The following is a 10,209-nucleotide window of genomic DNA, read 5'->3' as shown; positions in this document are numbered from 1 at the left end:
ATCAAGCATGGCTGATTGTTATGGAACATTTACCACGTGCCTGGCACTATGATATGTGATTTTCATGCATTATTTAATCCTTACTATGAAGTAAGAATCATTATCTCCACTTTATGGAGGGGGATCTGAAGAACAGAGAGACTAACATGCCATTGGAAGGTGTCACAGATAGGGGGAGAACCAAACCTTCCCCAAGCTTGACTCTAATGTTTGGACCCCTAAGCACTATGCCAGTGCTTCTCAAAGTGTGGTCCCAGGACATCAGTTCCTTTTCCTTAGGCTAATTCGAGTTTTGGGAAAGGAAACAAACAAACAAACAAACAAACAAAAAAACCCGAAAGAAGAACTTGGTATTCTTCACTGTGGATTAATTTTTGAAGTGGTGTTAAGCAGACCATGGATTATTATGAGTGAAAACTGAAGGGCAGACCAACATTCAAATTATTCTTAATGTGTTTTATGGTCTTGCTGGAATCTTACTCTTTTCTGATTAGTTGGGATAGAAGAAGAGATGGAGGTTAGTAGAATTAGTGAGCTTCAAGAACTTCTTTAAAGATGGTTGAAGATACCTTTCTTCGGCACAGGAGCCCATTGCTTAAAAGACAGATACTTGAGATAACATTCTTTTTATCTCGCTAATTAAACATAAAGCTATATTGAGAGTGCTTTGGAGACGTGTCCTCATCAGCAGGGTCTGGCACAAGTGGCAGTGTATTAATTCAAGAAGCCTAATTTAATTAGCACCCTGCCACAGGGTGGGCTGCTGCACTGCCTTGGATTTCTGGCCTGAGGAGAAATGTACAACCCCTGCTCTTTTTATTTCTAGTTAACCTCGTAAAAGGTAGTTTGTCCAAGGAGGGAGAGGAACTTTGCTTCTCCATCATGTTTTGCATATGGTACTAATTGAGCTGACAGTCTTGGACCACAGTCTGTTAGGCCGGCAGCTGAGCCTTCAGCTGATATCCGGTGAAGGAATTGCAAATGTCAAATGGCTCATCTTTGCCCTTGTGACTCTTGAAACATGGAAGGGAATTGCTCAGGGGAAGCTCTTCAGTCTGTATGCCTGAGTAACTGCAAGCAACACAAAACTGAGCAGGAATAAGGTATTCAAATCCTCCCGGTAATGGCTACACCCTCTCTCCTTATTTCCTTACCCAGTGCGCTAATGAGGAGAGGAAATGTGGAGCTCCTTGGCTTCCCTAATTGCTGTGCTTTGCCCTCCTAACTTTTTTGTTTCTGCTTATCATGGTGAGAGTCTTGCTTCTGTCAATCATTTCTGGTTCTTTCTGCCTGGAAAATAACAATGTATGTTTTTTGAGTCTTGAGATTATTGCAGCCCCTTCTTTTCCATAATTAAAACAGAAGACGTGATGGTGATTATTTTCTTGGTTTTACTTGGCGATAATGAGCCATTGCAATCAGGAAAGGTTTGTTTTTCTGATCCCTAAAACTTCTCCTGGGGTACTACCCAAATTTTCTTCAAAACTGCAGACTGCAGATTTATTTGTTTTCCTCACAACTCTGGATTGTGAATATTTGCTATTTTTATTCCTTTTCCTCCATCATAACGAAGGCATTACTGTGTAGTGAACAAATCATGGACACTAACGCAAGACCAACCTAGTTTTGAAAACTGGCTCCATTTTACACTAGCTTTACTCATTTGAAAAATGAAGAAAAAAACTCTCCTTTTCCAGAGCTCTTCAGAGACTTAAGTGAAATAATTCACTTCAAATCATCTAAAACAGTTCCTGCCACATGGTAGGTGCTCAATAAATGTGTTTTTTTTTCTATTATTACTTAGTATCCCCCTTGTTTGGAGAATCCTTTTTGGTTCTTGCATTTGATTTAAACGATTTGATTTCTCTTCTGATTTTATATCAGGTGTTAATAAGACATTACTACCTAAGGCTGCTGGACATCTTGGCTCAAACTGCATCAGAAGTAAAGCTTAGCAGCTGGTTATTTGCAAAAGTAGGGTTTTTAGGCACGTTGATGATTATTTCCACACGAGAGAGAAAAAAAATTCACCCTTCGCATGCTCTCCTTTTGTAGTAGGGCTTTTTGGCTGCATGGTGTTGTAAATAGTAGCAATGAACAACTACAACATTTGCAACAGTATCTGCTATGTTGTTCCAGGAATTATAGAAAGCACTTTATATTATTTGCAATCTTTACAGCAACTCTATAAGCTAAATTTTATTATCACCATCGTACAGAAAAGAAGCTGGAGCTCAGATAGGTGAAGTGACTTGCCCAACGTCACACAACTACTGTAAAAACAAAAGCACTCAACTTTGAGTCTGAGTGACTCAGAAGTCAATGCTTATTGTTCAAAGGAAAGAAGGATGAGGGAAGGAAAGAAGGAAGGAAGGAAGGAAACAAGGAAGGAAGGAAGGAAAAGAGGAAGGGAGGGAGGGGGAAAATTAAGTCAGGAATGACAGAGAGCAAGAAAGCGAGAAAGAAATCAGGTCCTTCATTTCAGGTGGATTACCTAGTACTAGCCTTTTCTTCTACCACTAGTATCTTTTTTTTTTTTTTTTTTTTTGGTCTTTCCCAGGGAAATGTCAGCTTTGGAAATAATTTAACCCAAATAATCACTCTGTTGGAATAACTCTCTCCTGGTGGTGCTATAATTTGGCTTACAATTATAGCTAATTGAACATCTTCTAGTGAGCTCAGGGCTGCATCACATGGAAAAAAATTTTAATGTGCTAAGCATGCAGAAACATGACCATAGAAGTTCTTTGTTACCAGCAGAAAAAGAAAGCAATTAGTGACACATTTTCAGCAAGGAGAAATACACACACATACACACACACACACACACAGACACACACACAACCCCATGGTCTCAAGACAAGCTCTACGATGATCCCTGGGCCCCTTTAAAGGTGTTGTAATGAAAAGGGTTTATGAGCTATGGGTTGGCATCTGTGAAAAGGTTCCCCTTCTCAGGAATGAAGACACACTAGTCTCATTATTTGCCAACACCTGACAAGACAAGAGCCAGAGGAAAGTAGCAACATAAGGAAATACAGTGTGGAGAGAGGAGGGGCCTACTTACAGAAAACAAAAAAAGGGAGCTTGACAAATTTGCTCTAAAAGAGGGGGATTTCAGAAGCCAGAAGTCCTTCCTCTGAATATGACCTCCATTCAGTGGGAACCTGGGCGAATACCTGGTTTATCCCAGCACTGTCCTGGTTATACACACATTCGACATTCCATCTACTGTGTGTCATATATATACTGTGTACACACACATACACACACGTGCGCGCGCGGTCAGACAATTAATTTCGCGAACTCATCCAAGACAGTGCTACACACCTCCTTGCTTAATATCACTATGGTCACCTTTGAAGTACTCCCCTTGGGAAGCTATGCACCGATAGCCAGCACCTAGTCTACCCTTCAAAGTAATTTTGGAACTTTTTTTCTGGAATGACCATCAGAGCTGTCGTTGTATTACACTTGATGTCCTGAATGTCATCCAAATGTCTTCCTTTCAACATTTCTTTTATCTCAGGTAAAGACAGAAGTCATTGGGGCCAGATCAGGTGAGTAGGGAGGGTGTTCCAATACAGTGATTTGTTCACTGGCCTAAAACTCCCTCACAGACAGTGCTGTGTGAGCTGATGCATTGTTGTGATGCAAGAGCCCTGAATTGTTGGCGAAAAGTTCAGGTTGTCTAACTTTTTCATGCAGCCTTTTCAGCACTTCCAAGTAGTAAACTTGGTTAAGTGTTTGTCCAGTTGGCACAAATTCATAACGAATAATCCCTCTGATATCAAAAAAAGGTTAGCAACATCGTTGCAACAAGCTCATGAACTTAATTGTCAGGCCTCATATGTGTGTGTGTTTGTGTGTGTGTGTGTACATTCTTTAACTTTCTAAGGTATTCCTTTAAACTCAGCTCATGAAAGGCTTAAGCCCCAAAGTATCCCAGGCTAGGTGCCGGCTCGTTCCATAAAGCAGAGCTGAGGAATAGGAGAGCTGTGGAGACAGGTGCTGTTTAACCAGCCCATTCTTTTCTCCTTTTCTGCTTTGCCAGAAGGCTTTATGCCAAGGAGTCACTTCGGCCTCCGTGGTCCTGCTCATTATAAAGCCCCTTGGCAACTTGCTTGGGGGGATAGAGTAGCTGTGACTCTAGAATAATTATGTGGGAAAATAAAAAATAAAAAAAAAAGGATACATCCACCTAGAAGTACCATGGCTTTAACTTCTACCTCCGGACTCACACTGGGCTATCCCCAAGCTACTCAGGGAATGTGAGGACTTTCAACTTTGCAAACACTGGCCATATGAAAAGGCTCAAAGAGATTTGAGAGGCGGGTTACTGCTCTGATAGAAATTGCTCATAAGAAACATATTTTCTAATGGGTAGGGGGAGTGGGAGGGATGCGAGAGCTTGCCGCAGACATCTAAGGAGAAATCAGCACCTCTATTCAGTTCCATTTGTACGTCGTGAGTCCCCATTACTCAAGAGGAGGAGAAAGATTTGCCTAAATGCAGCCCGTCAGAGTCTATATTCCTCCCATTGCTCTCCAGGCCCCTAGTTGTCCTCTTAGGATTTAGAGCAGTGGTTCTCAGCCTGGGGCAATTTTGTCCCCCAGGGCATATTTAGAAACTTCCGAAGACATTGTGGGACTTAGGGAAGCTGTTACTAACACCTGGGGGCTAGAGGCCAGGACACTGTTAAACCTCCCACAGTGCACAGGACAGCCCCCACAATGAATTACCCCCTCCAAAATGTCAATAGTGCCGAGATGTAGAAAGCCTGACTTAGAGAATACCCAAGCTCCTTTTACTAATTTCATGTCTCTTACCCAGATTAAAAGCAGTAATTATCACGCTGAATTTTTATGATTTCCTGCTTGTTTTTTTCCAAGTCTGTATTTGAATAGCAAAACGATTTTGTTTGGTTGGCATGAGCACGGAGAGTAAATTTAGCATTTTCTGAAGGCAGCAGGTACCTCAGGTATCTTCCCAGGGCACGCTGCCAGACTCTGGTATGAATGGCGGGTTTGCATTTGTGGGCCAGTGTCATAACGGTACCAATAGCACTGACGACACCTTGGAGCTGACAGCAACAGGTTGCCCAAGCTGGGCACAGAGTACTTGGTATGATGTAGAAAGCAGGCTAACTAATTAAGTGCTAAATTGTTGCATGCTTCTTGATCTGAAGGTCATGACTTCTTTCTACCATTACATCTGAAAGAAGGTATACTCAGTAGCAGTGTTGTTGGAATGAAACGCACTTCTGAATCAATTTTGTATGCCACCAAAGAATCTTTAATCATAGCACTGGACAGTAGAAGTAACATAATGAGGTAAGAAAATGAACAATATTCTAAGAAATCAAACCCAGGGTTCTCGAACACAGGTCTACATAATTCAGTCTAGGGAAACAAAATAACTGTTAAGTGCCAACCATGGACTTAGACCACATCTCCACGGAAGAATATAAATTTGTTTTTGTTTTCATTTACACAATTAAAAACAATTCTTCAAATAGATTTTGTCTTGGTTCTTTTACATGTCATTCCTTAGCCACAAACCCAAAGCCCAACTTGTGGTAGGGAATTAAATAGGACCAATGCAAACACATACATTTAAGGAGACCCTAGAGGGTAAAATATTATAATTGGAAGCAAGTCTGCCATGGTTGGAATTGTCGCTGTCAGTCTGAGGGAAAACTCTCCTTAGGTCGACGCAGAATGCTGTCAGCTGCTGTCCTCAAAACTGCCACTATTCCGGCAAGAATGAAAATGCATTGGGCTCATGGGATCAGACACGTAGCCTGCATGAGAAAAGAAGTCCAGCTGTTACTTATTGGCCTTTCTGTCCATCTCCCCCTTTTTCTTCACCAGCCTCACACAGTGCAATGCACAGCTGCCAAGCAGCTTCTCCTGGCTCATGTGAACACAGGGTCTGGAGAGCCGTTGCTGGCAAGTAGTTGTAAAAATAAAAGCAAAATTTCAAATGAAAACAGAGAGAGCTGAGACCAGAGGAACATAAATGATGGATGTCTGATTTAGACTCACGCTGGTCAGGTGACATTTTGAGTTTGGAGGAAAGAAGTGTACAGTTCAGGAAAATGGTATATCGTGATGGCTAGAAACATGGGCTTTTATGTCACGCAAATCTGGGTTTAAACTCTGGCTTCACTACTTCCTGGTTCTGTGACTTTTGTCACCTTAACCTTTCTAAGCCTCAATGTCTTCATCTGTAAATGGGAAAAATAGTACCACTTACTTATAAGGTTGGTAACACACTTAAGATAACTAGTACAGTGTCTGGCACATAGTGAGTGCCAAACAAATGATGGCTAAAAACTGGAAGGTGGAGATAGCAGTAGAGAAAAAGGAAAGAGCCACTGTTTACAGCAGGTTGGCCTGGTTGTTTTTTCCCTCACCAAGAGCTCAGCTGTTAAGTACATATCAATGTTCAGGTCTAAATGCCAGTGGCATTTAATGCTCATGGAAACTATAGCCCTGGGTGTGTGCAGAGAATGGCTCTAGTGGCTCAGGATCAGGCCACTGTCCTGGAGAAGGGGACATGTGCAGGGAGCCAGTCACCTCTCCACTCTGAGTAAGGAAGCCATTCGTTGCTTCTGTGAAAATGGGCACATTTGTCAATAGCTATTGCTGCACTTTGCTCACCTTTGATAGCTGAGTTTTCAAAACCAACTCAGCCATCTATGTCTTCATCAAGACATCTAGCAATATGCAGTTGGATAGGCATATTTATTTTCATAAGAAAGGTCTCTGCCAGAATCTCTTAGGCAGCACATAAACTCTCCTGAGAGGAAATGGCGCTGCTGCCAGTGTTGTCACTGACCCTCTCTTGCTCACCTGTAGTGGGGCTGGCCCTGGTCAGATATGAGCCAGTGGGGACAGCTGAGATGAGGGAAAGCAGGGTACACATCACTGAATCCTCATTCTGGGTGGATTCAAGCAAAATCTACATCCTAGGGCAAAAGTATTTCCTTTGATCTAGCCTAAAACTGTGACTTCTTTCCAGGCATAGATTGATGCTTTGATAAGGTTGTAATCCCTTTATTACTATAATCAACAACCTTCTAATGTACCACCTGTGGTTTTACTGGCTTATGATGCTCCATGCTTCTCTCCCCACAGGACTCCAATGGGAATCTGATTGTGAGCACACGTCCCTCCAGTGTGAGCAGGCTCTCCTTTGGGGAGGTGCAGCAAAATCAGCAGGGCACGGATGCTGACATTTATTACTGATGCCATCATTGCCAGAGTTGAAGGACAGACATGTTGTACATGGATAACCACTCAGCTGAAGAGGCACCTCGGTGCAATCTGACCACAGGCTTTAGGCAAAGACGGAACCACGTCTGCATGTTTTGTTACGTTAGGGTGAAAGGTCTCAAGCACAGAGAAAATAGCTTAATTTCATCCTGGTACTCTAGCCCTGCTCTTTGGGGTGTGAGGGGAAGAAGAAACAGTTCATGAAGTTGCTTATACCACAATTGGTTTTTAAAATGCAAATGGAGGGCAATTAAAAGGTTCTTACTTGTACTATGTGATGTTCCTAGTGGGAGATATTAAATTTATTTCCTTTGGCTATTGGGTCTCTCACGCCATCCAAACACCCTAATGTTTTCTTCTACCCTTGGTACAGATATGCATAGAAAACCCCAACTTTTGTACTATTGCATCACTTTGTGTTTCTTCTCCATCTTGAGGAATTCTGCTCAAAGCCCTATTCCTTTAAGAAGCAGATAGTTAAGTTACAGAAATACTTCATCTTGAAACTCCAACACGAAAGGAAAGATTTCTGGTCGAAGCACGCATTTCAAAGGGTGCCCTACATTTTGTGGTTGTGTAGCCACATCTGTAAAGGTTTGAGAAAATGATACTATATCTATAAAAAAAAATGTGATGGTGTGACACTTAGAGCACATTTCCCCGTTACTGGACTGGCCAATTATGTTGTAAAGCTGAAGATAAAAAGAACTTGGCTGCATTCTAGGCACATATTGGGAGTCAGAAGTACAAAGTCCTCTCTTTAATGTTTCCAAGTAGTTTGTCTGTATCTATCCAGAACAATTTTTTTTTTCTTTCTTTCTTAAAAGCTTCCTCTGCTGATATTCTGCAGATGAGGTGCCCTGGTGAAGATCCCAAAGCTGAGGGTCTCCAGGTTTTATTGCCATTTAAATCAGAGAACCAGGAATACATCACCCAATTTATTCTTCCCCAAACACAGTTCTTGTAATAAATCTGATCTCTTTAACTGACATACATTTTTTTCAGTCCTCCATATTGTCAAAGAAGAGTTCCCATGAATAAATGAGGCCATTGTACTAAAATTCCAATTAAATATAGAGCCTCTCAGGCTTAGAGGTTGGGAAAAGGACATCACAGGCCTAGCACATTAATATGGTAGCTAATGATAAGGGCGATTGCCTATGCTCTGGCTTCAGGGGACTGCATAAAACTGTGTGAACTATTTTAAAGAGCTTTTATTAAGTCTTTTTAAAGTAGTCCTGTGCAAAATGGATCCCATCAGTGCTTCCCTTACTTCCTCTCCAGCTTTTTGAGGAAATGGTTGGGTTTATATTTTACCCTTGGGTACTTGCTAAAGGGCAAGCTTTCCCCCAGCATATGATGTAGCTGTGGAAGCTCATCTCTCATTTTTCTCCTCCCTCCCTCCATATCTGTGGGGTGGGGCTTAGAGGCAGTGGACTCAATAAGGTGACGCCAAAGTGTGTGAAATGTGACGACATGCAGGAGATTATTTTCACAAGAAGAGCTCTCCATTCCATGTGCAAACATGCTCCCATTTTCTTTTTTCATACTTGCACATACACTTACACACTTATGCACACACATACGCATACACGATTAACTCAAAGGTAAATGTAGAATTATACAACTTACAAGATCAAAGTTGGCACTTTTGTAATATTTTAAAAGTATCCTTCATTTCTAGTTATTCCAAAATAGAATTGTTTTCCTCCTTCATTATCAAATAGGTATCACCTCCCTGGGGCAGGTTCCTTAGTCAATCTGAAGAATGAGTACACTTACCGTATTTGTCAATGGGGGAGAACTGAAGGCTTCTCTTCATCTCTTCTAAAGACAGGCCTTGAGAGGAACATTGTCCAGCACTAGAAAATCCCAGGAGACACACAGTGAGAACCACTGTGGTGGTTGGCTAATACCACTTTTATAGAACAGATTATTCGTTCAGCATAGAGCCCAGAGAACTGGCACAGTGATACAAAGGTGTTTTGATCTTATAAGTGACTAGTGGGTGAAGAGGTCAGAATTACAGTAGTCCCTCCGTATCCATGGCTTTGCTTTCCATGGTTTCAGCTACCCACACTCAACTGAAGCATGAAAATATTAAGTGAAAATTTCCAGAAATAAATAATTCATGAGTTTTAAATGGCGTGTCGTTCTGAATAGTGAGATACATCTCACTCCGTCACAGTCCATCCTGCCCAGGACGTGAACCATCCTTGTGTCTAGTGTGTCCACACTTTGTGTGCTACCTGCTCTTTAGCCTCTTAGTAGTGTCTTGGTTAGCAAACAAACTATCACAAGATCGCAGTGCTTGTGTTCAATTCTCCTGTCATGCAGGGACTGAGCTCCCGCTCCCCGCACAAGAACACAGGATATGGTGAGGCCAAAAAGGAGCACCAACAGAGCCAAGGATAGGGGAGTAATATCACTATAGTCTTGCTGGCAGCTGGTTGAGACACAAAAGCAAACATCCGCCAGAACCCCAACAGGGGGTCTTCCTGCACCCCACTCTTGCTGGCGGCTGGGCGAGACACAGGAAGTAGGATTCACACGATTCACAATCCACCAACCACGCTTGCTAACCCCACTCGCTAGCTGCAATCCGCCATCCACTTCTCTGCCAACCAATCAACCAACCCCTTGCTAACTGCAATCCGCACTTGCTAGCTCAGCCATGGTAGTTATGTCAGTGGCCAATGGCTAACTGGTTACAGCTGATGGCCATCTACTACCCAAGCCAGCACCTTTCCATGTGAGGCCAAGAGCCTAGAGACTGCTCTCTGGGACTGTCTCCATATCTCATTCTACTTAAAAGCTCCAAAGCACAACAATAGTTTAAATTTTATCCTAAGTATTCATTCATAGGAAAAATCACAGTATATATAGGGTTTGGTTCTATCTGCGATTTCAGGCATCTACTGGGGGTCTT

General features: G+C 42.2%; 1 protein-coding gene across 3 annotated transcripts in view; it reads right to left on the bottom strand.

Moving 5' to 3' along the window:
* Positions 1-5,272: 5,272 nt before the first annotated feature.
* Positions 5,273-10,209, bottom strand: part of TNNI3K (TNNI3 interacting kinase) — a 294,785-nt gene continuing 289,848 nt past the window's right edge. For all 3 annotated transcript variants that reach the window (XM_088791202.1, XM_019743776.3, XM_074334949.2), the window contains 2 exons: positions 9,063-9,142; positions 5,273-5,803 (listed from right to left, as the gene is read on the bottom strand). In XM_088791202.1, coding sequence (XP_088647328.1) covers positions 5,727-5,803; positions 9,063-9,142 — 157 coding nt within the window. In that variant the 3' untranslated portion in view covers positions 5,273-5,726. The remainder of the gene's footprint in view (positions 5,804-9,062; positions 9,143-10,209) is intronic.

The sequence above is a fragment of the Rhinolophus sinicus genome, chromosome 14 (genome assembly GCF_057876585.1).
Source record: "Rhinolophus sinicus isolate RSI-liver-muscle chromosome 14, RSI-T2T, whole genome shotgun sequence".
Classification (NCBI taxonomy): Eukaryota; Metazoa; Chordata; class Mammalia; order Chiroptera; family Rhinolophidae; genus Rhinolophus; species Rhinolophus sinicus.
Note: the sequence above shows the minus strand (reverse complement) of the source record. Positions and strands in the feature narration are given on the sequence as shown.